General features: G+C 44.1%; 1 protein-coding gene across 3 annotated transcripts in view; it reads left to right on the top strand.

Moving 5' to 3' along the window:
* Nucleotides 1-27,141, top strand: part of SMARCA2 (SWI/SNF related BAF chromatin remodeling complex subunit ATPase 2) — a 1,851,064-nt gene that overhangs the window by 280,150 nt on the left and 1,543,773 nt on the right. For all 3 annotated transcript variants that reach the window (XM_078675722.1, XM_078675721.1, XM_078675720.1), the window contains exons 9-10: nucleotides 24,088-24,261; nucleotides 25,823-25,990. In XM_078675722.1, coding sequence (XP_078531848.1) covers nucleotides 24,088-24,261; nucleotides 25,823-25,990 — 342 coding nt within the window. The remainder of the gene's footprint in view (nucleotides 1-24,087; nucleotides 24,262-25,822; nucleotides 25,991-27,141) is intronic.

The raw sequence follows: 27,141 nt of genomic DNA, 5'->3' as shown, positions 1-27,141 counted from the left end.
GGGGCGGGGCTTGAGGTGATGTGATTGCAAACATGCCCTGTGGCGCATTTTAAGTTGGGGAATTAATTCCTGCTCAATCCAGAGGTCCCCTAGGGGGCAACTAGTCCAACAGGTATCTCCAGTAAGTGCCACGGAGCTGTGTTGCAGAGTGTTGTAAAAAGGGGGCGTGCCCTTTGAACACCTCTCTGCAACACAGCCGCCTTGTGCATACTGGAGGTACCTGGTAGGCTAGTTGGCTCACAGGAGACCTCAGGATTGAAGAGGAATTAATTCCCCAATCTAAAACGCGCCACAGGGCGTGTTTGCACACATGTTACCTCAGGCCCCGCCCCCTTCCTTCACTATTGAGCAAAATATTCCTGTAAATTCTGCCGAACTACGAATTCCGATTTACTCACCTTTTATCACAAGAAACGTCAGTGCTGCATCTGATCCTGAAAAGTAATTCTAACCATCCTTACAGTAACTTGAATTTGCTTCCATAGGATATCATTGCCTGATATATAAAATATATATAAATTAAAATAAATTACAATTTCAATATTTTAAAAAATATATATTTTTCAAATTATATAATATAAATAATATATAATGTAATTTAAAAAGTAAAATATCTAAAAATAAATAATTTAAAATAATGTAGTAAATCAGTATAAAAAAATATAACATTTAATACATTTAAAAATGATCATTTACAAGGCCTTTGAAATTCACTGAAAAAACCATAGGTTTCAGCCACGTTATAGTTAGGAATTAGCATTTAAAAAACCTTAGAAATTCACTGAAAAACCATAGGTTTCACACATGTTATAGTTAGCTGGACATTTCACTCATACAAAACCATTGAAATTCCCCCGTTCAGCTAACTATAACTTGCGCGCCCGCAATGCACTGCTGATGACGTCACATATTACATCACTCATGACATGGTCAGTGACATCACTGATGACATCTCAAATGACATCACTGATGACCTCATCCTTGTGAATCCTTGCGTCTGTCTTTTGCTGAATAAACGCCGTATGAATTCCCCGCGAGTGCTGTCTTCCTTCACATGGATTTGGGAGGATTGAGGAGCTGTGATATTAACGCGTTGCACCAACGCGTTACAGCACCCGCCTAAGGAGTGACTCGTGACTTGGTGCAAACGGAGCAAGAATATATATATATATATATATATATATCAATAAAACTCTTCCAAAACAGCCAAGTACACTGAAGCAAGAAAAGAGCGCAGACCACCGTGGCTAGTCAGATGCTATTTATTCGATTTCCAGGATCAGCGCAACAGCAGCCATGACGCTTTTCGTCCCTCCCAGGGGACTTGATCACATGACGCGCTTCTGGCCTGAAGCCAATATATATTCCCTCACAATTTTGCATATTTGAAAGTGAATTTACAGCAATGTTGTAACATAAAATTAACATTCAGGTTGGTTTCACTTTGTGTTGGAATGTTCCTTTGTAAGACAGCTCTAGATTTAGAGGCAGGGTAAATCTTATTCTTGGGAAGATTTTCAAATTTCAACATCAAAAGTTGATTGAAATTAACCCTTTTCTTTTCTGCCGGTAAGAGTGATTCAACTGCATCATTGAGGGTGTAGCACAAACGGTCACACACTACCTTTGTCTTGTCTCACAGTAGTTTCTGCTCAACTTTGAGGAACTCCTTGACCTCCAAAGCAATTTCTGGTTCTGCCTTAGAGTTTGTTTCCTCAGCGCCCTGAGATCATTCAGTGTTTTCAAGAATGTGAATATCTCAAGGTTCTAAATGCTGCAATTATATTTGTATGCGTTTGCAAAAGGCATCTTTGTTCACTTACTATAGAGGAGAACACAAATCCAAACTTAGGGCCTGATTACGATGTCGGATGGACCGGAGTCCGTCCGACATAGTTTGGGAACTGGAACGGAAAGACCTCATCGGTTTCAACCCTAGCAAGTAGGATGCAACTGACCCCTGTTCGTTCGCAATCCTATTTTTAACAATGGGAGCACGCATTCCGAACGGAATGCATGCTCTCATTGCTTAGAGCAGAGGTGCAGTTCATCCCTGCACCCCTTGGCAGGCACCTCAAGGTGCTTGCCACCTGGTGCATGGATAAACAGGGGGGCACCATAGGTGCTCTCTAGGCTCCCATCATGAGGCCTTGCATCCATGGGGGCCCCCAAAATGGGATTCCCACAGCCTTTCTGTGTAGGAAAGGCAGGCACAGAAAGGCTGTGGGAATTTTCCATCCTAATCCCTCAGCTGGAAAGAGCTGCCTGAGGGATTTATAAAGGATTTCCGAATGGCAGCTGGGCTCTCTGAGCCCATCGGAGGCCATTTGGAAATCCGGTCCGATTCTTTTCTGACCGACCCTATCAAAATGGGTCGGTCGGAAAGGAATCCGAATGGGCTATTTCAGTGCGGTCGGAATTGCTCTGACCAATGGTAGTAGCCATTTCTGACCGCATCGAAATCGTCTCCTTAGTTGGAGGAATGTAGCATGTCGATATCCCTCCCAGTGCCATGAGGTGAAAGTTGGCAGGGGGTTATTGGAGAGTTTCAGTCATACTTAGAATTTGCAATAAATTATGGAGCGTAGTCTTTGAAACGTAAAGAGCACAAGCATCTCCACATTTGTGGCAACAAATGCTGACCAATCTAATTTTAGAAAGGCAAAATACCACATATCAATTGGTTGACCCTCATTTTTATTATTAGACCCTCATTAAGGCCAACAAATTCCAATAGAAAGTTGTCATTGGAGAAGCAATTTAGTTTCAGTGTGATCTCACTGATCTCAGAGTGGTAGCTTAAGATGCTTGTATCGGGTATCCTGTAGAATTGCAGTGAATGCGTTGATTGCAGTGCATTTTGTTATCGTCGTTCACATAAAAAAGCACTTGATTTATTTTTTCTGAACTTCATTGATATTTTAGAGGTTTCCAGAAAATAATTGAGAATGCTTATATGGTTTGATTGCCGCAGTGTGAATTTAAGTGCGAGGCTCTCCATAGGCAACAATGTGGCTAGAGCTGCCTTTGAACATGCACTGTTGCTACCATAGTCTGAATGTCCATTGAGGAGAAACAGACTAGCCTGTTGACTTACCCCTGCAGTCTTCTGCTGAAGCCTTTGCAGATTTAATTCCCCCTATCTGAAAGAAACACGTTCTAGATTCCTTACCTTAGAATTACTACCCCCAGGCGTCAGACTGGATCCGGAAAGTTTTCGTCAGCAGTACCCCTGCGCGTCGGTAGGCGTAGTTGTGCGGCTCCGCGTACGTCATTGGCGTCGTAGTCGCCAAGATGATGTTGTCGGAGCTACTTAGACGCGCCCACGCGTGCTGATGTCAGTGCTTTCTTTTTTGGCGCCAGAAAGCACAGATCCGGAGAGTGCAGTACCTCCAGTCACTTTTTGACTGAGTAATTTTTGAGACTTTTATCTCTGTTTTTTTTGTCTTTTGAATCCTGGTGTATAGGGATACCCTGCTTTAAGTCTTGCACGGCTTGTTCCTGCACGATGTCGGAGGCAGACCCGCACCATGAGTGTCTCTACTGCCTGGGACGCGACTCCGAATCGTGCACCGAATGCCGGGCCATGGCTCCGAAAACTTTGCGGGAGCAGTCCCGAAAAAAGCTGGAGGCCCGGGAGTCGACTCCGCGCCGGTCAAGGTCCCGGTCCCGTGGAAGGTTGAGGGACCGGCCGCAGAGCTGCCATCGCCATCTTTCGACAAAGTCTTTGCACTCGGAGTCAGGTAAGGCGAAGTACAAAAAGTCGAAGAAGAGGCGCCGCTCTAAGCCTTGCCCTAGCCTGTTGCGTGACATGGCTGAGGGTGCGAGTGGTGCCACCCCCGCAGCTCCAGTGGAGCCTGCGCAGTTGCCGATTGTCTACCCGCCCTTCCTGGGTCCGTCTGCTTCTTCGGCCCAGCTACAAGACTTCCTTGGCTTCCACCCCAAAGTGGAGACTGCGCCGGACCGGTGTCGATCGCCGCTGATACCGACGCTGTTGAGGACTTTCCATCCCTTTCTCCATCCGCCTCCCTCTTTTCCACCTGCCAGGCAGGTTGGGGAGGAAGGGGAGGACTGGGTGGGGTCTGAGGACCCTCTTGCAGCCCACTGCCAGTTAGACCCCGACTAGGAAGAGGATTTGGAGGATGCAGGTGACATGGATTTTACTCCAGAACCTGGCACACTGTCTCCTTCTACCGTGGCTACGGAGGAGGGTGGTACATATTCCAAGGCGCTCCACCTCAAGCTCCCTACGGTGGCCGTCAGGACTAACCTCCTGACAGAAGTGCTCCGGCCAGCTTTTTCCTCTTAGGAGCTGCTGTTGCCCTTTAATGACACACTTTCGGACGTTCTTTTGGGCACCTGGTCCAGGCCCAACACAAGGACTCCTGTGGATAAGAACGTGGCCCATCGCCGGGCACCGGGCGACCCTCCTTACCTCTCCCAACACCCCACCCCTGAGAGCTTGGTTGTCCAAGCCTCTGCGTCCCCAAATGCATTCCCTTCCGCACCTCCGGACAGGGAATCCAAGAAACTGGAACAGTTTGCGAAGAAACTGTTTACTTCCACCAGTTCAGGGCTGCGGTCTGTGAACACTGTATGCCTCTTGGGTCGTTATTCCCATTCTGTGTGGGACACAGTTGCGCAGGTGCTGCCTCAGTGTCTGGAGGAGGCCTGGACGGTGCTCTCCCAAGCTATTGCTGAAGAGAGAGATGCAGCCAAGTTCGCAATTCGTTGTGGCCTTGACACCGCCGACTTCCTAGGCAGGGCGATTTCCATGACAGTGGCGCTATGCCACCACGCCTGGCTAAGGACAACTGGCTTTTCCAGGGATGTCCAGAACACTCTGATGGACATGCCCTTTAATGGCACTCGCTTTGTTGGCGTCAAGGCAGACAGTGCGTTGGACTCACGGGCTACGGCCAAGTCCGTGGGCCTTTCGGCCACACGCACTACTTCCTCTTCTGCTTTTCGCTCTTTTAGTTGCCTTTCGGCCTCACCAGTGCCCCTCTGGTGTTCACAAAGTGATGGCGGTGGTCGCAACTCATCTGCTCAGATCAGGGGTTTCAGTCTTCCCCTATCTCGACGACTGGCTGTTGAAGGCAGGCTTGCCCCAGGCAGTCGTCTACAACCTCCAGACTACGGCCGACCTCCTGCATTTGCTGGGGGTTCTCCATCAATGTGCCGAAGTCACACCTGGTTCCTTCTCAGAAGCTCCTCTTTAGTCGAGCGGTTCTGGACACAGTTTCGGGTTTATCCTTCCGAACAGCGAGCCCAGGGCATTCAGGCTATGATTCCGATTTTTCTGCCCTTGTCCTGGGTTTCGGTCAGGATGACCTTGAGGCTGCTGGGCCTCATGGCCTCCCGCATCCTGCTGACCAATCATGCCAGATGGCATATGCGGACTCTGCTGGGGGACCTGAAGTACCAGTGGGAACAGCATTGAGGGGACCTGTCCGAGCACGCCCAGATCTCGAAGGGCACTGCACAGCAGTTGCAGTGAAGGCTCACCAACCAACATTAGACCAGCGGCAGATCCCTCTCCCTTCCCTAACCGGAGCACACAGTGGTGACGGATGCGTCCCTTCTGGGATGGGGCAGCCATATGGGAGAGGTGGAGATCAGAGGCCTCAGGTGTCCGGCAGAGTCCAAGCTCCATATCAACTTTCTGGAGCTCCGGGCGATCCTACTTGCACTGAAGGCATTCCTTCCCTTTGTCAAGGGGAAGAGTAGTGCAGGTGTACACAGGCAACACCACCGCCATGTGGTATTGTAACAAGCAAGGCGGGATGGGGTTGTGAATCATATGTCAGGAGGCTCTGCGTCTCTGGACATGGCTGGCAAGTCAAGGCATTTCTTTGAGGGTTCATCACTTGGCAGGTTCCTTGAACGCCAGGGCGGACAAACACAGCCACAGGTGCATGATGCATCACAATTGGCGTCTGCACTCGGAGGTGGCGCAAGGTCTCCTTCAACAGTGGGGAGAGCCTTTGTTAGATCTATTTATCACCGAAGAGAACGCTTTTCGTCACAAGTTGAGCTGCGGTCTATTGTACGCATTTCCACCTATACCACTTCTACCCAGAGTGCTGAAGAAGATCAGGCGCGACCTGGCCCAAGTTATTCTTGTGGCCCCGGACTGGGCTCGAAGAGTTTTGTATCCCGAGTTACTCAGTATGAGAATGGATCCCCCTGGAGGATCTTCTGTCACAGCAGCAGTGGACGGTACTCCACCCGAACCTGTCCAGCCTCCACCTACTTGCGTGGAGATTGAGCGGCAACAGTTGATTCCATTTGACTTGCCTCCTGAAGACTGTGATATCATTCTGGCAGCCAGGCGTCCCTCCACTGAATCGGTATACGCCTGCAGGTGGAACAAATTTGTGGCATGGTGCACAGCAAAGGCTGTGGATCCCCTTTCTGCCCCTTTTTCACAAGTCCTTTTGTTCCTTCTTTCTCTGGCCCAGCAGGGCTCTGTTCTGGGCACTATTAAGGGCTATCTTTCTGCGATTTCAGCTTTTCTTAGGCTCCTTGATCAGCCCTCTCTTTTCAAGTCCCCTGCTGTAAATAGATTTCTCAAAGGCATTAAACACCTTTTCCCTCCTATTTCGTTTGATATGCCGAAGTGGGACTTGAATCTAGTTCTTACTTATTTGATATGCGCTCCTTTTGAGCCACTTCACAGCTGTCCTCTTTGTTTACAGACTTTGAAGACTGCTTTCCTGGTTGCCATCACCTCCGCTAGCCGCGGGAGTGAGCTCCAGGCTCTTTCCTGTAAGCCTTCCTTTGTCTGTTCATCCGGATAAGGTTGTGCTTTGCACTCGCCCTTTCTTCTTCCCAAAGGTTGTCACTGCCTTCCACATCGGGCAAACTATCACCTTGCCCACTTTCTTTCCACCTCTGCACCTTTCCAGAGAGGAAGAGAGGCTCCATCATCTGGACCCAAAACGTGAGCTCACATTGTACCTGAATCGCACACAACAGTTCCCTGTGGATGACCAGCTCTTTGTTGGCTACGTAGGAGCCAAGAAAGGCTGGGCTGTACACAAGAGGTCTATCTCCCGCTTGGTCGTCTTGTGTATCAAGGCCTTGTGTTTTCTGGCTAAAAAGGAACCTCTGGTCGGGTTGTGCGCCCATTCGACCAGGGCGACGGCCGCTACTACTGCATTGGGACGTGGTGTCCCCCTGCAAGACATCTGTCAGGCAGCCACGTGGGCCTAGCTGCACATTTTGACTAAGCTTTATTGCCTCGACAGTCAAGTCCGGAGGGACTGCTTCTTTGGCCGGTCTGTTCTCTGTGACTTTCTGGTGTGATCTTGGTTCGCAAACCATCGGGGTTGGTATTACTCGGGTATCTATTCTAAGGTAAGGAATCTATCACTAACATGTTTCTTTCAGATGAAAAAGGTACTTACTTTCGGTAACGATATATCTGTAAGAAACATTCTTTAGAGATAGATTCCTTACCGCCCCACCCATTCTCCCCGTTCTGTGAACTGATTTCTAGGGTTAAGGTCCTCTCTTTCAGTGCCCTAGTTTCTTTTTTTTTATTTTTTTTTATTTTGAGACCAAGCATTTGACAATACAGATTCGCTCTTACACAGCAGAATTGGTTATTAATACAGATTAACAAACAAAATTATTTAAGAATGTGAGCCTTCGGTACAGCAAATCATTCCTAGAAATTGAGAATAAGGAAAGCAACACACAAGAAAATTACACAGAAAAACAAAAAGAGATTAAGAAGACAATAATACGGCAAGAATATCGGAATTCCATTAACCAACCCATTCCATCACCAGCGCCCAAATCCTGGTTGCCAGTTTTCGCCTCCTCCCCCCTTTACACGAGAAAGCAGAAAATTCAAGCCGATGAATAGCTAACCATCTTGCTCGCCACTGCATGAAGGTTGGAGCTTCCGAAGAAAGCCACTGAGATGTTATACATAGGCGGACCTGCGACATAGCTATAAATATAAGGGCTGATTGATATAAAGAATTCCTGCCTGTTCGACTATTACCAACCTCAACCCCAAATATCACTAATGCCGGGGTCAATACAAAACTAATCTTAAATGTAGCATTAATAAAGCGCTCAATGTCTTCTAAAAACCCAGCAAGGGATGGGCAGGAATGAAACGTGTATTATATCGGCAGCCAGCATCCCGCAACGAGCACAAGCATTGCCCTTTATGGCCCCCCACTTTGCAATCTTAGCGGGCGTGTAATATAGATCTAACATTGCCATATAACTTTGAGTCTTAAGTGAGCCTGACACCATAGCCTGGCTGGCAAGTTCTAACACCGGAGTTAAATCGATACCTGTCCTTCCAAGTTTCAATTCCCACTTAGCGCTTTGGGCGGTCAGATCATCCGGAAGGGTAGATAGTATATATTGATATAGCATTCCTATTCTGCTTCTTTTCTTAATCAATTCGATAATTGGTACTTTATCCAGAATACCTGGTATTTTCTTCTGATATTTATAGATAAAGCTTTAAATCTGTAAGTACTTAAAAAAATCGCGTGAAGATACTTACATTTATTCCTAATTTCACTATAAGGTAGAACTTGTCCATCCTCCACTATATCGCCCAGCCCATAGACTCCCTGCCTTTGCCAACTATACATAATATAATCTTGAAAAATACTAGGAAACACTCGGGTGGCTTTAAAAGGCGTATACAAATTTAAATTTGGAATAGCCAGTTTCCTCCTGATTATCCGCCAAATAGTACATGCAGCGATCATAACTTTGAAACGGGTTCTCTTATAATAGCTGGGCTCCAGGACATCAAGTAGAATGCCCTTTGCAGCAGAGCCCAGCCCTATCTCAAAAATAGTAGGACAATTACACATTGGTACATTCCCTTTATCACCACAAATCAACACTCCCATTACTTGTAACATTGCTGCCCAATAATACATGACGAGACTAGGAACCGACCAGCCCCCCCCGATCTCGAGGAAGGCACATCCATTTAGCTGAACGACGTGAGCGCCTATATCCCCACAAAAACCTATAACAAACCCTGTCTGCCTTAGTCAGACTCCTTTGGGAAAATAAAAGAGGGATGGTCCTAAATAAATATAAAAATTTAGGAAGAACTAACATTTTAATGACGTTGCAGCGTCCATATAAGGATAAATGTAGTTTGTCGAGTCGCTCTAATTTAGTGTTCACTGCATCTATCACAGGTAGGATATTTAGATCCGGAATAGTATCCACTGCGGGGCTTATACGCACTCCTAAATACGTGGCTTCAGGAACAACTGGGGCATCAGAAATTAGCATACCAGGCGTCTGAACCACCTGAGTCTTTGAAACATTGAGCTTATAGCCCGATACTGCCCCAAAATGCCCTTCTAGCTCCTTAAGTTCCCTAAATGCAGATGAAACGTCAGATGTTATAACGACTATATCATCTGCATAAGCTAGCAGATTATATGAAGTATTACCAGCTCTTATCGGTACTATACTCTGATTAGCCTCAATTTTAGAAAGAAAAGGGTCTATATACAGGGCAAACAGCAGGGGTGAACAGGGACACCCCTGCAGCGTGCCCTTAGTAATAGCAAAAAAGCTAGTCTGCTGTCTCGAAATACAAAGTTGGGCTCTTGGAGAGAGATACATCACACAGATCGCCTGTATGAATTCAGCAGGGAATCCCTTCCATTTAAGTATGGCCCACAGGAACACCCAGGAGACCCTGTCGAACGCCTTCTCGGCGTCCAACAGGATCAACCCGAGGGGAGAATTCATAACATGAGCCCAGCCTAGTAATGCAATGGAGCGCCTGACATGGTCCACCGTGTCCCGACCCGGAATAAAGCCATGCTGGTACACGGAGACCAACGGGGTGATCACTTGCGGGGGTCGGCTTGCCATTATTTTTTAATACATTTTCGAATCACTATTGATTAGTGAAATCGGCCTAAATGACGATGGTAATAACTCAGGTTTACCTTTTTTTTTAAACAATACTATGGTTGTTTTTTGCCATGACTCAGGTACTATGCCCTTCTGGGCTGCTCTTAATACCTCAAGGAAAAACTGTCCAGTTTACGCTAAAAATACCTCATAGAATTCTAGTGGGACTGCGTCTGGGCCACCGGCCTTACCGTTAGCCAAGGATTTTACAGCGAGCTCGACCTCCTCCCATTGAATGGGCGCGGCCAAAAGTTCAGCCTGTTCATGAGAGATAGAAGCAGTTTCAATATCCACTAGAAAATCTTCCACAGCCCTCTCTATATTTGACCTGAAAATATCTTCTCTATAAAGGGAAGAATAAAAATCCAAAAACACTTCGTTGACCTTCTCCTGGGTATCATGTATTATTCCATGTTCATCTTGTATTTTTACAACCTGGCTCTGTATACTTCGCTGACGAAGTCTTTTGGCAAGGACCCTGCCCGAGTTCTCCCCGAACTCATATAACTCTGTACGATACTGAAGATACTTCAATGCTAGGTCCTGACCAAAAGACTCCAGCAACCAGGCTTTCAGAATTGCTACTTTTTGTTGGCTGGGCACTATATCATGTCCATTCTTAATATTTAATTTCGTACTCATTGGGCTGCTAAGGCTGGGACTGCGAGCCGTTTTGCTTAGAACTGCTCTTCCCACCACCACCTCTTGCGGAACCCGCTCCGCGGGTCCCGCTTCGTTTGGGACGGTGCCACTGCCCTAATTTGAATTTGGTTGCCAAGAGGATCCTACCGAGCGCCTAATCACCAACTTGGGGCGCTTGGTGGAGCAGGGCTGCGAGCGAGGGTGGGCGCAGGACTACAAGTCCCAGGAGCGCCCGCCCGTCTCGACTTACATCACCTGAGAGCTCTCCCTGCAGGCTCCTCCCCTTTCCTATAAACTGAACTGACTCGCCCCGCGGGAAAGCGCGCGGGAGAGCGCCGGGAGAAGCCCGGGGCAAGGGCGGGACCGTCTGTGGCCGTCAGGGGCCTAAGGAGGCCGGGCTGGGCCACCTCTCTTACATCACGAAAGCGGTTCTGTGGTATAGCCATTACTTTTTGATATTGATCATAGCTCTATATTACTAGTATCACACATATATCAAGGATTGTTATGTTCCATATGACTTTTTACGCTTAGTCGAGTTTGTTATTGACCTCACTCTTAGGCTTTTTTTTCACGTCGTTCTTTTTAATCTCTTTGTATATGCCTAAAATGTCTTCACTGGAAATGAATCCCCTATCGGGTACGGTAGGGGCTCCCATTTTAGGCCCATTGGACAAATTTTTTGCTAAAATAAAGAGTGAAACTGATAGGGAGATTACGCTTGCAGAGAAGCGAGCTGGGCGCCGTCTCTCCATCGAGTTGTTAAAACAAAGACCACTCCCCGCCCAGAAGGTGGATACAGGTACTGCAATAGATTTAACTAATTATAAAGAACCTGATGCTGAGCCACTTAGTACAGATGGTATCCCGCTCATATTCCAGAATAATTACCCTGCCCAAAATGATATCATAGTTATTCACAACCTTAATTCTTTTGATTCAACAAAACATCAGTTAATTGATTTAAGCACTCCCTTATCTAATGATGTAGCACCCCTTCACGATATAAATGTACCTTCCCCTATATTTACACCCCTAGGATTAGATTGTCATCCGATTACCACACTTGACAACAAATCTAAAAAACCTCCTATTAAGAGATCTAATGGTGTCTTTGGCTCACCACCGAGAAAGAGAAGAAGGAAGGGTGGAAGCAAAAAGGGGAATAGCCTTTCTAATAGTAATATGTACTCCTCGCATAAGATTACTAAAGAAGTAGGGAATGCTGACTCAATGAGGCATTTGACTACCAATTCGATATCTGTCCCAAGTTACGAAGGCCTATTAAATGATATTGACTGCCTTATCAAGGCCTTGATACTCCCACTCACCGAAAGGGTTAAAAAGTTAGGAGAGAAAATGGATCAGATTCTTCAAGGGCAAAAGGTAGCATCATGTCACAAACCTGGTGATCAAAGTAGTATGCACCCGTTAGTCAGACATCCTTCTAATAACTTACCTAAGCAACAAACTGCCACTCCTAGCTTAACTAAAAAGTCCGCCGTAGTGAGATCTAATCCACGGGCGGATACTAAACCTCTCACAGTCATCGATAACACCAATAAGGAAAATCCCCATTTCCATACAGGTACCCAAAAAAGAGGTCATACCATAAAGGAACCCCAAAGCAGTCTCACACAAACAACTAGAATAAGAACTAGAAATGTTGCTGATCTGCCCCCGGAAACCCTAAACTATGTCATCGTTCTTACAGAAGTTCCGACCACACCAGATGGTAACCCAGAACATTATTCCAGCCTTAAAAATAAGGTTATTTACTGGCTGCGAAAAAATAGACCACTCCCAACGCACTTAAATGGAGACATAGTCTCAGTGAGGCGATGTAAGTGGGTGGGATCCAGACCAAAGGACATCGAAGGGGATGTGATCATTGTTAATTTTAAAGACCACCGACTGGTCACATATATAAGTGACTGGTTCCCAGGGAGATGTGAGGGAGGAATTTCAACACATAACTTGAGCTACTTCTATCCGGAAGCTCTCATGAAGCCCCCAAATAACAATAATCCACCAACGACGAATAGAAATAATCTTCCCTCAAATAAATGGAGATCTGAAGGCCCATACAGACCAATCCTAACTTTGAATCCAGTTCAAAGATCTTATAACGGAAATGATTCCCCTTTTCTCCAATCCATGCCCATTCCATATCCTCCTAAGACGTATAGAACTCATGTCCCTCACAGACCGGATTCATTCGTGAACCCGGCTGTTCATAACTTTCATAGCAGGAACAATAATTTCTGTTTCCCACCAATGTACCCAAACCAACCATTGTATAACTATAACAACTCTTATGTCCTCTCTCCGGATTGGATGAGAATGAATGACTCAATGTAAAATGTATCAGGGAAAAATCATATGATAGGTATTTGATGCGTGGTTGTGCTATAGGTCAAGTTGATTCAGCCAGTAAACTTGAGGAGCAATCGACTAGCAAGGGATCTGGGGAAAGTATAAAGAGCCCTACTCTGGATTCTAACCCTGTTCCTTACCAATCCCAGTCATCCTTACATGATTGTAGTCTTGCTATTCCCATGTTAATAGCAGACACACCACATGCACCCCTTCTGCATGTTCTTAATTTAAAGGAGAAACTTGGATGCAACCAAGTTGATCCTAGCAAGGTTTTCCACTCGCTGCTTTCTTGGAATGTGGCGGGTCTTGGAAGCAAAATTACTCGCAAGCCCTGGTTAGATTTCATCCAAAATCATGGCATACTCTGCTTCCAAGAGACTTGGCTACTTGAGGAAGCACACCTGCTAGGATATCAGACCTTTCATTCCCCGGCTATTCCATCAGCACAGGGACACAACAAGGGAGGACTTGGTATTTATGTTTCAACGACTGTGGATGTTAAAGTTTACCAATTTTTCTCTAGCCAGCACTTTCAAATATTATCATTTAAGTGGGGTCTCACTCAGAATATTGTTCTAGTGAATTTTTATAATAACATGCTATGCAGTGAGATGGAGCCCACTATGGCAAAAATGATGAGTTGTATTACTCGATTTGTTGAAGACCTCGTAGGGGAGAAAAGGATTGTGTGGGTGGGGGACTTCAATTGTACCATTTGTTCGTTTACTGAAACAGACTTGTGTGGTCTATCAGATTATGGGGAGGATGGTCCCATACATTTTTCTCAATCCAAGATGGGGTCCCTCCTTAATGATATTGTTTTTAATTTTGATTTTTCATTTGTTAATCAGATTTGTTCACCACCTGTCCCTTTTGAGTCAACCTTTAACGGCAGAGGCTGTAATTCGACAATTGATTTCGCTTTAGTCACCCCTGCCAACTCAGGATTCATAACCTCCTGGGAAGTTGGGAAAGATCTATTCAGTGATCATTATCCACTGATTATTGGTGTAAATGTCACAGGGCTTCATCGTATGAAAGGGACTGTATGTACCTACCCATATAAGATCAATCTAACTAAAACCAACGGATATGTTGTCAAATGGGAAAAAATTGAGCCCTGTGAGTTCTTGCAGAATGTGCTTACTTCATGTGCTGCTGATATTGTCGTTTGTCTGGAGGAACACAATGATCCAAAGAACGTAATGATTGCTTTTTCAAAAATACAGCATTACAATAAAAATTTACTGGTTCGAGTGCCTAAAGGAAACATCAAAAAGCCTGAAGGGTGGTTTAATGGAAAGTGCACTAAGGCACTGAAAGATCTAAAAAAAGCCCTATCTTTAAAACTGAAAAATTCAGCCTCAATATGTAAGGCTAGGAGAGCATATAAATCATCCATTAAAGAAAGAAAGCTGACTTTGAAAAAGGAAGCATGGGAATCATTGATGGAGGCATCAAGGCAGAAGAACAGTTCTCTTTTTTGGAGGGCGGTAAAATCCTTATACCAGCCAAGAGATGGTGTTAACACTATGGACTTAGCCATCACGGGTGAAAGGTGGTTAAGCCATTTTAGACAGTTGTATAAACACACAATCCCTGGAGACAGTATAACACCAGGGGTGTGTCAATCCACAGAAAAGAGAGTACATAACTGTGCCTCAGAATATTCTCCAGCCCATTCATTCCCTATAGATTTATCATTCACTATTGAGGAAGTTCACGATGCCATTAGGGAAAGTGCAACAGGCAAAGCCGCCGGACCAGATTGTATGCCGGTAGATGTCTATAAAGCTGAGCTGGATTTCTGGGCCCCCCTGCTCACAAATGTTTTAAATAAGGGAAATCAGAGTGGGTTCATCGATACCTGGACTGATGCTATCGTGGTCCCTATATTTAAAAAAGGCAATAGGGATGATCCCACCTGCTATAGGCCGATATCCTTACTGGATGGACTAATGAAGGTGGCAGGAAGAATCATTTTAAAGAGAATACAACTCTGGGAGGAAGACAATGTCGTTTCCCACTTACAGTATGGGTTCAGAAAAGGAATAGGGACAATTGAACAGTGCCTAAACGTATCCCTCCTTGTCTCTAAGTATACTCACGTCAAACGCGGAGCTCTTTTTATAACTTTTATCGATCTCAGCTCCGCGTTTGACTGTGTTGACCATGCATTGTTATGGGCAACACTGGGTGATCTGGGCATTGATAGCCGCATCATCACTTTTATTAAAGAGCTTTATAAAGATGCAGGGGCAAGAGTTAGGTACGGCAAACAGGGGGAATGCACAGAGAAATTCCCGATTACTAGAGGGGTGAGACAAGGCTGTATCCTGGCCCCGTTGCTCTTCACATACTATATTAATTCAATCGGACAGCACCTTTCAACCTTACCTAATGATTATCCGACCGTTAAAGGTTCACCGGTCCCTATATTATTATATGCGGACGACGCGGCCATAATGTCCCAGACTAAAGTTGGTTTACAAAGGGCGGTAACCAATTTTGCGTGCTATATGAGGGACAGAGGCCTCAGAGTTAATACCTCGAAAACATTCACGATGCCCTGTACCCGGAAGATTAATAGAGCTCCTTGTACCATATTCCTAGATAATGAAAAAATTGTAACTACGGATAAATTTTGTTATCTAGGTGTTCTGTTCGATAGACGGTGCCGCTGGCAGCCAGCGATAGCCGCTAGGAAGCTGGCCTATAGCCGCACAATAGGCGCCTTGCGTGCTTTTTCCGATGGTGCTGGCGGCAAGCCTATTAAGGAGCTGATCCAGATTTATCGGGCTAAATGCGTCTCTACGGCTACCTATGGCGCGGGTATATGGGGTATCGAGAAAGACCACTCCCTACAGAGCTGCGAAAATCGATTCATTTGCTATCTTCTGGGAGTGGCTAAAAGTACCTCCACGTACATGTCACACATCGAGGTAGGAGTTACACATCTCAATGACATCATTAAGATGTCCCCCATTTTGCTTTGGCATAAAGTGTGGGTCACCCATGAAGCCAGTTTCAACAGAGATCTTATCGAAGACTGTTTGGCCTTAGATAGGGTAGCCAATGTTAAATGGTTATCCTACGTGAGATCTACGTTTACTGATCTGGGCCACCCAGAGTACTTTGATAATCCTAGAACCCTGGATGGTCTATCAAAATCAGCCTTGAAAAAAAGGATAATTACTCACCTAGAAACTGTGAGCTGGAACAGCGAAAAATCAAGGCGCACAGTAGTAAATTATCAAGAAATCACACCAACTGAGGGTCTGCAAACCTACCTCGTTCTGGTACAGAGCCCATTCCTTCGAATGTTGTTGACTCGCTTACGTCTGGGCATTTTTTTCCGCATGGTTACCCTACCTAATGTTAATGACTGGTCCTCTAACAAATTAACATGCCCTTGTGATAACATCTCGGTGCAATCTAACATTCACATCATGTTTTTTTGCAAACTATACACGAACCCCAGAAAACAATTCTTGATGCCTTTTTTAAAACGATGGGGGTTACGAAAATGTAGACCAGCATACCAAAAATTTTTACAGTTAGGAGATCATATCATTTACGCCGTCTCATGTTTTTTAAAACGGTAATAAGGTATAGAAAAACTCTGTGTTAAATTTCTTCCCTGTGGTTCATCGTCGTTTGTCACTTTTTGAAATGTTTGTATTTTACGCCTTTATTCTGTCTTCTATGAAATATCCTCAATGCCTAAGTGAGCGTCTATTTTGTATCTTTGTATTGATTATGTATACGATACTTTTATTATTGTATGTATAAATGTCTCTGTAGTGCTTTTATGATTTTACTTGAAAAATCGAATAAAGCTTACTTTACTTACTTACTTACTTAATATTTAAAGTAAGTTCAATTTCTGCCTCCCTAAGCTCTTTCATACCAGTGCGCCTCCGCTCTTTTTCTGACTTCCACCTATAAGAGGAGAAACTTTTAGTCTCACCCCGTAGTCCAGCTTTCAGCGTATCCCAAACTACTTGGTCTGTAGCCGACCCCCTATTAATATTCAGAAATTGCACTACCCATTTTTTAATGTGTAAGGAGTATTCCTCCTCAAATAATAGCTTCCTTTCAAACGTCCAATCCCTAGGAGGTTTCCTAATTCGAGGCCAAGGACATTCAACAATCAGTGGGTTGTGATCCGAAAGAAGCCGTGGTGGGCAGAAAATAACGGAGGCAGCTGCCACCAGTTTTGAAAGAAAAACAAAATCTAACCTAACATTTTTCTTGTGAGGTATGGAATAAAACGTAAATCCATCTTCCATTTTATTATGCAAGAACCATAGATCTACAAGGCCATGTTCCTGAAGAAGAGCCTGAAAAGCTTTAAATACTTTTGGCTTTCTCCCCACATAGTTATGAGCTCTGGCTAGGTCAAAATCACTTGCAATATTGATATTCATATCTCCACAGAAGAAAAGTGGGCTAGGCCAAGCTGCCAATTCTACGTCTAAGTATTTGAACACATCGGGATCATCTAAATTCGACCCATAGACATTACAGATCGTTAAAGGTTTACCACCTATACACAATTCGGCTATGGCCCCCCTACCCATTCTATCCCCCAATGTCCTTTTACATATACCTACGCCACGCCTTATAAATATGGCGACCCCTCTAATCATAGAGGTCTGTTTAGAACAGACTAAAATCTCAAACCCAGAGAGCCTAAGACACTCCCGCTTCCCCCATGGTACATGTGTCTCCTGTATACATAATATATCCACTCGCATAGAATAAACAATTTTAGAGAACCGAGCCCGCTTTTTAGGATCATTAAGGCCACACACATTCCAAGTACCTATAACAAGTTTATCCTGCCCCATCAAAATATAGAAAAATTAAAAAAAATTAAGCTTTCCTCAGCCTTAATAATGTACCGTGATACCTAGAGGCCGTCATATAGACAGATTGACCTGCCAATTCTGCAATATGAATCTCAATTTTTTTTATTTTAGAACCTCCAGACCCTCCTACCCCCCCACCCTGCCACTCCCCACAACACCCTCCACCCCCCCATACCCCCACCACCCAGATTGAGGCTTAAGGACCCTGTCCTCAGCGATGTCGAGGTGCTACAACCGTTCCCGTACCCCATCAACTTCCCTACCATACTCATGTGTCACTCTCTTTCCTCTCTCTTAAAATAAATTGTTTCTCTTCTTAACAAGTTTAGCTTGGTTTTTAGGCACCCTGTTCTTAGACCAAATCAATAAGAACTGTAGGTTACATAGCTACAGAGAAGCAAAACCTATATATTGCCTAAGACATAAAGCAAAAAAAAAAAAGCTTCTCCTACACTGCCTGCACATACATTGCATTACAATTAACATCATTGTCGCTTGAGTGGATAACATGGCAGAGAGAGCAGAGTACCTAATTATAACAAAAAGCATACGTAGAGAAATACTTATCCTTAGAAAGAGATATGCACTTATTAATACTTCAGTGAATAACCTAAACAGTGATTAACCCTTCCCACCACCCGATAGACCCAATACAATCCAAGAGAGAGTTACAAAGTCCCTGTATCAAAACACAATACTTTGTAACTTATTTTTTAGTATTTTTCTCCAGGTCCTTTAGATAGTCCTGCGCCATCCTACCAGATGTAAAGAACCGCGTTTGACCATTACTGATGACCTTTAGTTTAGAGGGATTAAGCAAAAAAACCTGGGCTCCTGTTGCTTGAAAGGGAGCAATTAATTTCCGCATTTGCCATCGTTCATTGACAGTCGTCGGGCAAAAGTCCGGGCGAACAAAGAACTCACACCCTAGTTTCAATGCACCAGTGGTCAGTATCTTGCATGGCTCTGCATTCCTGGTGGGAAAAGACGTGTACAGAACTGACGTCAGCACGCGTGGGCGCGTCTAAGTAGCTCCGACGATGTCATCTTGGCGACTACGATGCCAACGTCGTACATGAAGCTGCACGACTATGCCTACCGAAGCGGAGGGATACTGCTGACGAAAACTTTCGGGATCCAGTCTTGCGCCTGGGGGTAATTCTAAGGTAAGGAATCTATTACTAACTAATGTTTTTTACAGATAAATCATTACCGAAGGTAAGTAACTTGTTCCCTCGACCCCCACTCCAGTGGTTCTCATGTTCCCTGCAACTAACGATTCACTAATAGGTGCCAGGTTGGTGTTGGCACTGATGCTTGGAATCCAGCAAGTTTTTAGCTGAGGAGCCCCACATTTACAAGCAAAGTGTGTGAACAGTAGGGAGAGCAAGCAGAAAAGATCAACTCAGTGTATCAGCTGAGTGGTGGTGGTTCAAAGGGTGCAGTGAGTGAGCAGATGTCTACAGGAACTCCGAGGGCAGTAAGTGTGCAAAGCTTGCAGACAGTAAAGAAGGCAGTAAATGATCTGAAGGGGCAAAGAGTACAATAGGCAGCATGCAAGCTGAGTAGGCAATGTAAATCCAGAGGCTGCATGTAAGTAAAAGGGACAAGGTGGCAGTTTGTTAGCACACGGGGCAGAAAGCAGAGAACACAGAGTGCCTGCAAAAGGAATAGGAAGTATGGAGGGTATTATGTGACGAAGGGGGCAGGATGCAGTGCGATCTGTGTATGAACAGAAGGGGGGCGGTGCAAAAAGAGCACGATGCCAGCAAATGGGCCAGGGAGCAGAAAATGCAGTGAGAATGGAGAAGGTGACAGGGAAAAGAGGGCAGTGTTTGACCAAAAGAGGCCAGATGCAGATAGGGCAGTGTCTGTGCGGAGACGGCAGGTGTGCAGACGGGGTAAGTGTGTGACGAGAATGGGCAAGGAGCAAAGGTTGTAGTGTGTGAGCAGTAGAGTCAAGGAACAGAGAGAACAGTGTGAACAGAAAAGGCAGGCTAGAGGGGGGCTAAGGTATTGTGAGGAGATGGAGCAGAGAGGTCAGTGTGTCAGCCAAAATGTCAGCAAAGAGGCATTGTGTGAGACGGGCCAAGGAGCATTTAGGGGCAGGGAGTAGAGGGCAGTGTGTGGGCAGAAGAGGATAGGGAGCGGAGACGGTATAGTATGAGTAGAAGGGACAAGTTGGAGAGGGGACGTGCATTTGAAGGCTGGTCGAGAGCATGATGTGAGCAGACAGGGCAGAGACTGCATTTGTGTAAGCAGAAGTGGCAGAGAGCAGAAGCGTCAATGTGAGCAGAAGAGACAGGAAGTAGAGGGGAAAGGGTGCTGAAGGGGATAAGGAGTAAACAGTGAATGCGGGTTACAGAGGAGAAAGTGTGTAAGAAGAGACAGAGGTGTAACTACCAATACTGCAGCAGCATCCGTGGCAATGGGACACAGGACTGCGAGGATCTAGCCTCACCCTAACTAGTGGCTGTTGTTTTCCTTCAAAACCAAGACATGGGAAATCCTGGTCCTTTCGGGACAATGTCCCCTTTTCTACATCACTTCTAGCTGAGAGGGGAGAGGTGCAGTGTGTGAGGATCCGGAGCAGAGGTCTGTGTATGAGCAGAAGGGTTCGCGTGTTGAGCATTACTTGAAATATGAAACAATATTTTACAATGAAATTTACTACATATTCCAATTATGTATTAGTTCAGATTGCATACCATTCACTAGTGGACATGCCCTCATTAGTGTACAATCTGAATTCGTTCACATTTACATTCAAGTATAGCTCATCTAATCAGGTGCCACCTATAATTTTGTTTACCTTGCTTCCATGGGTTTACTCTTAGTTGAGGCACTTGACGCTGAACAAATGTATGGTTCTGCTTCCAAGGTGCCATTATCAAGACCTGAAGCAGTTGTAGCGGACACTTCACAATCTTTAATGTTTCAAGCTAAAGAAGCTGTATGTCTCTAGGTGGCTATCATACTTCTACCCATGAGCACTTCAACTCTTAACTGTTGCTTGCTGTAGGAAGATGGCCTTTTTATGTGGTAGTGCTGATTTAAGGGCAAATCATGCAAAAAGTATAGATGACCCTTATTGCTATACAGGGCTTAAATAAATATTCCCAAATGCTCTATTTGAGGTAGTGTGGTCGAGCAGGTTAGGCTTATCAGAGGGTAGTGTTGAGCATCCACAGAGTCAATAAATGAGACAGACACTCAAGAAGGAAATCTGAGACTAATTAAAAAAATAATACAGATTTTTATATATTTTTAGACACCATGTTCATTGGAATCAGGTTAGTGCTTTCGTAGTTATGAATCTTTACAGTAAGCAAAAGTATAGCAAAATAACGGTTTTGATGTATGAGCCTCGAACGAGGTAATGTTATCCTATGGGAGAAACATACACTGCATACAAATACTTGAAAGCATTTCTGGAGGGTGCCTTTTGGGACGCAAGGCATTTGGGGTTCAAGAAACCACCAGCAGTTCGGTTTTCCCTGCCCTGGTGAGCCCGGGTTCAGAGGTGCTGGTCGCATTGGTAGCTTCGAGCACTACTAGTTAACGTCAATGGGAAGGCACCTTTCCAAGGAAGGCTGCAAGGAGGGACTTGGGGACAAGTCAGGCAGAACCCAAAGGGGGGCTCAGCTCATGAGGGTCTCTAGGGCAAAGAGATACAGTCGGTTTGTATGAACTCGGGCGGGGAGCTCGGGTGCTGAGGTGTTTTGGCTGGCGGGTCACCTGGGTTGGAGGCCCTCACTTTACTTGAGTGACATGAGGGGGAACGAAAACAGGACAACCGGGCCGCTCTCAGTCCAGGCCTTGTTGATCTTGAAGTCCCTCTTTGGCTTCCGGGAGGGGAGGGGGTGCCCAGGCTGGACACTCAACAAGCCTTGGTTGAGGCAAATGCCCTGGTACCCATGGTATTAGTGATGGGGGCTCCTGAATTGTCTGGTGTACTCGGCAGGGAGATGGATCTGACCTCTTAGCGCTACGATGACCTCCAGTGTTAGGCGCCATTATTCGGAGCTGGTCTGCAGTTCTTGCAATTTAAGCCCTTCTCAGTTCTTCTTTAGTTCCCAGGTAGGCCGCGCCATCAAAGAAAATGCAGGCGCGTTGGTGACTATAAGGCTCTTCGGGCAGTATTTTTTCTCAGGTACTCTGTATCACTTCATGTAGGATGGTTCTGATCCTGTTTTTTTTTTTGTTCAGTCAGGTTCTCCCAATCCGTAGTTTGGGCTACATTTAGGTCAGCCATTAGAGGAGGACCAGAGAGAATTAGATTCACATCCTCCTCTGTAAATGTAAGACCGGGGTTCTCTGCCATAGTGGGACCCTATGTGACGGCCCGGGGTATTAGTTCAGAAGGAAAACCTTCTTTTTTTTTTTTTAATAAAAAAACTCTCACAGCTGTGCGCTGCCAAATCAGAGAAGTAACAAGGGGAGAGCGAGGAGAAGAAAGGGTACGTCCTTATTCCCCAATTTATATGGTCAAACAAAAAAAAGGGACTGGCCCGACAAGTCAATTCTTAGACATTGTAAGTGCAGTATTGCCATAAAGAGTATATTGTCTGAGAGTTTTTCATTACGAGCTCCACAGCACCATAATGGCTTTACTGAAAACTTGGACGCTTGGTATCAAACTTCTCAGGATATTAAACCAACTGATGCCAGTGTGGGATTTAATAAAAAATGCAGTCAGAGGCCTTTTCATCAACAAAAATCTCGAATTAACCTCTTGCTGGACACACCTCTCTATAGACTCTGCGCTGACCCTCTAGTCTGTGTCACCATAAGATCTTGGTTTCAGGTCTCAAATACCTGTTGTCTTTCCCTCTGTAGACGTGAAAAACGAACCGTGTGGGCAATAGGTTTATTCTGGATGATTACCTTGGCTGCATATCATATTGTGTTGCTAGTTACTTACCGATCAGCATTTTCAGTAAATTAATGACCCAGTGCCTTGGCAGATTCTCTTAGAACTCATTGCAAAGTGCAAATTAATTCATAATCCACAACTTTTGATGTGGAGGAGTCTGGGTGATGGAGTCCAGTTCCAGTATTACCGGTGCATTGCTAGACATTATTTGTTGCTCAGTGGATGTGATTATTAATTTGAAGAAAAAGTGGTTTGGAAACTAAAAAAATTGTATTCTGAAATAAGATCAGGGCGCATTGCAAAAGAAAGTCTAGGCGAAGCCAATTGGTCTCTCCTCTGGGACCTATTGGCTGTGCCAGTAGTTTTTTGTGATACTGCTGTACAGACTATACACTGCTGTGCAGCATGGCTAAAGTGTAAAATAAAAATAAAAAGTGCCATGACTAGTACGCTTGCCTCATTTTGTAGGTGAGCGCAACACGCATGCGCACATGTGCACGCCTAGAAAATTACAAAGATGGGTTTTTCTATTTATTGACTGATCTCAGTTGGATCGGTAAATGCAAAATTAAAAAGGTAGAGCAAAAACGTTTGATTCTTTTTTTGTTTTTTTGTGAGACGGGGGAAGGGAAGCAACATGGAAGGTGCGGGTGGGGGAAACAAATACAGATGATGTTCAAATACCACCATAGTCATTTTGATGTAGTGGTCGCCTCGATGACAATGCTGTATTGCAGCATGGGTAAAAGGCCAAAAGATGCTGCCGCAAGTGCAATTGCTGCTGCATGAGTGGCAGCAAGCCGGGTCCTCTCTAATATGGCAAAAAGTGGACGTGAGTCGCTGGCCAATCTACCCTTACCAGAACCAGTCTGCAGTTGATTAATTAACTATGTAATTTGTTTTGCATCTATGTTTAGTGAGAGGGTCCTGTAGGTATTTTGGCTCTTTGCCTTTTCGGTCTTTGGCTTCTTATATAATAACTATGATTGAGGCTGTCGCGGGTAGACCTGTAACTTTGCCTGAGTATGTGAAGTGTGTAAAGGTTGCTTGTAAGGGGTTGATAATAGTTTTAGAGACTCTTATAGAAGTGGATTGGAAATTTGCCTGAGCGTTACCATTATACTCTTTTTTTAAATGAAGGACTAAACTCTTATATAGTAATTTATTACCAGTTTAGTCTCTAGTATCTAAATGTGTTTGTTAAAACATATTGCCTTTAAGTTTAATTCATAATGTGTTCATTTGAAATATATCGTAAAATTACTAGATGTACCAGGTTGATTTACTAAACTAAAGGGAGCATAAATTAATCCCAGCACAGTGCAAGTTTCTGTTACTTTCAGTTTGGAGGGTAATGTGTCGTTTCTTACTGTCATTTGTCAATTTTAGGAATATCTCAACAGCATTTTACAGCATGCCAAGGACTTTAAAGAGTACCACCGTTCTGTTACTGGAAAAATTCAAAAGCTTTCCAAAGCTGTGGCTACTTGGCACGCCAACACTGAGCGAGAGCAGAAGAAAGAAACCGAGAGGATTGAGAAAGAAAGGATGAGACGATTGATGGTAAGAACATCTTATTGACACTTCTTTTCGCAATTGTGTATGTCTGTACCTCTTATGGGGAGGACTACATTACATAATCAAGCAGATGAAGATGTGAAATGGAGTGCACCTCAGTGGAATCTCATTGCATCAATATAGCAAGTTCTTTGCACTGCACTCATAGACTAGACGTTGTTAGATCAAACCATTACATTTACCAAGTAAAAAATGTAGTGTTCAGAGTCTGCTAGTACAACACATTAATGGAAAACTCACATAGCATGTCCTTGAAGTTACTGCTGTAGACATGGGAATAGATTGAACACACCCTAATACATTATGTATAGCAAGTGAACAGTGGGCACACCTACTGGCGGGCAATGAATATTTTCACCAAAGCAGAAATATCAATTTTAAGCATCCTGATAGTTTCTGTAAGAACATGTAGATTCAGACCCACAAAACAACTGTATTTGTCTTATTGGTTTCATCTGTTTTTCGCTACACACGAGATAAGTGATTTCCAGTCTGGGTGAAACAAATACTCCATTTCCACCCACACAATCAGCAAGTTTCTTACATAACTGGAGTCTTATAATGAAGCTTGGTAGTTGCAGTGAATATTCTTGTCAAAGTTTTCTGGTGGGTCCATACAGTGCATGAATTAAGGGACACTTCTTTTCAGTTTGAAGGTGCCCTGTTATTTCTTTATCTTCCCATCTCTTCATGGAGGTAGTGATTCTGGTAGGTGATTCTCTGCTTAGTAGGGCATAAATTAATGTAACAAATTTGAAACATCCCACCACTTTAGTTTAGTGTAACATCGCACAGTGGGTAGGGATTACGGAAATTAATGTTATCAAAGTCTACATATAGATTTAATCAGACTTGCTGGATTTTTTTTTTTTTGGGGAGTTTTATATAGCGCGAACTAGAACCGAACCGAATCAGTTATCAGAGCGCTTTACATAGCACCGGTTATGCTATCATGCATAAGACAGTGTTATTTAAGAGAAGTAAACTTTCAGGGTATTTTCAGAAAATGTAAGGTACATTCTCCTTGTTTAACCATAATTTTCATGAGTGGATGCCAGTAAACCTTAGGCCTCTGCAAATCTTAGTTTCCAACCTGAAGAACGTTTATTTTCATGACACCCTGTTTTCCAGTGTTCAGCTAGCCAATAATTTCAATGAAATCTTTCTGAGACCAGAGCAAATGGCATGTGCCTCTGTGTGCAAAAGTTAATGACAGTCCGTTAGTGACGTATTTTGACAACTTGCTTACCATTAACATTGCCCTAAAATAATAGAGGAACGAGCAGTAAGTGCATTGCCAACACTTTCTTGTGGGAGGAATACAATTACATTCATAGCCAGTCCTTATAGTACGGTGTGAGTAAGCTGGGTTAACTGTGTGGTAGCCTATATGTACTCTAGTTTCTCATATAAGATTTTGAAGATTTAGGTATTTTTTAAAATGTTTGACACGCATATCCTATCTCTCATGATGGAACATAGATTATGCAAGCGCTTGCAGTACAGTTGCCTTATGGGTATATTTTTCTGTTTGATGTAATTTTAGGCTGAAGATGAAGAAGGCTATCGTAAATTGATAGACCAGAAGAAAGATCGCCGTCTTGCCTACCTGTTACAGCAGACTGATGAGTATGTGGCCAACCTGACTAATCTTGTGTGGGAGCATAAACAAGCTCAAGCAGCCAAAGAGAAAAAGAAAAAAAAGAAAAAGAAGGTGAGTCCAGTTGCAGCATGCTGATCAAGTTCACAGAGACAAAGAGTATCTCGTAAAGGGGTGTCGGCTCTGTCCGTTTCGCTATACAGACCTAACAAATACCATAACAAAGTGAGTCATTTAACCTATGCCTTGGAAACCAAATAATTGAAACCTCCTAGAAAAGTCAGTTACTTTACTGCCTACATTATTTGGCCCAGTTTGGAAGATGCTAATCCAATATTGAACACCGGCATAAAAATGCTCTAGATTCATCCACACTAAGTTACCAGGGATTGGTTAGTAGCCAGTGCCAAACACAGCTAGAGGCTGTATTGAAGAACAAGTAAATACCAAATGGATTGCATGTAGTGCGGCAGTTTGAATTATGTAATTTTCTATAGCATTTTCATTAAACTGTAGCAACTTTTGGTAAGTTGAGTTGTACAGGTGGAAAGTGTACTTTATGCATATCTCATAGTTTTTAAGAATTGTGTTTACGTTTTTACTTTAGAAATGTTTTTAACATCACTGATGTCACCAAAGAATTAGTTACTTTCATATATCTGTGCTCCTTTACAATTCCATAGAATTGCCTTGCCTTTTTACACTATTCCCTCACATTAAGCTGAAGATTCCGAAATATTCATGTAGCGGTCATTTTAGCATTGTATCCTGTTTTTCACAGTTTTGCTGAACAGCCAATAAGTGTCTGAATACTGGGGCCGCCTCGACAGCCAATTTAAATTCCATGGCACCTTTTGATTACTTCACATTCATAGGTCTCTCAGGGAAGAAATGATTGGTAGTTTGAGAATTTTTGAAAGATACCAACATCTGATAAAGGAAGGTTATATTTTCTTCTCAGGAAAGTGATCTTGTAAACGCACAAACTAGTGACTCTTCCCCGAGACTAACTCATTCAGGGAAGATGCTGGCTATTGTAGAACATTTCTAATATGTTAATTTTGCTAATACACAAACGTATGTTGTTGTGGAAATTGCCCCACTAATCCGAATAGGAGAAAATAGGAGCACGACAGCAACGGAACAATAGACATGGATGTAAAAGATTGAGTTTCTTGGTTAAGGAACAGGTACCAGTGGTTGTTGGATTTATGTGTAGCAGCACGTCCAATGTTGGGTGTATAAAGATGAGTGTGCAAGGTAGA

Source organism: Lissotriton helveticus, chromosome 2_1 (genome assembly GCF_964261635.1).
Source record: "Lissotriton helveticus chromosome 2_1, aLisHel1.1, whole genome shotgun sequence".
NCBI classification, from domain to species: Eukaryota; Metazoa; Chordata; class Amphibia; order Caudata; family Salamandridae; genus Lissotriton; species Lissotriton helveticus.
The sequence above is the reverse complement of the archived record's forward strand: the minus strand, read 5'-3'. Positions and strand labels throughout refer to the sequence as shown.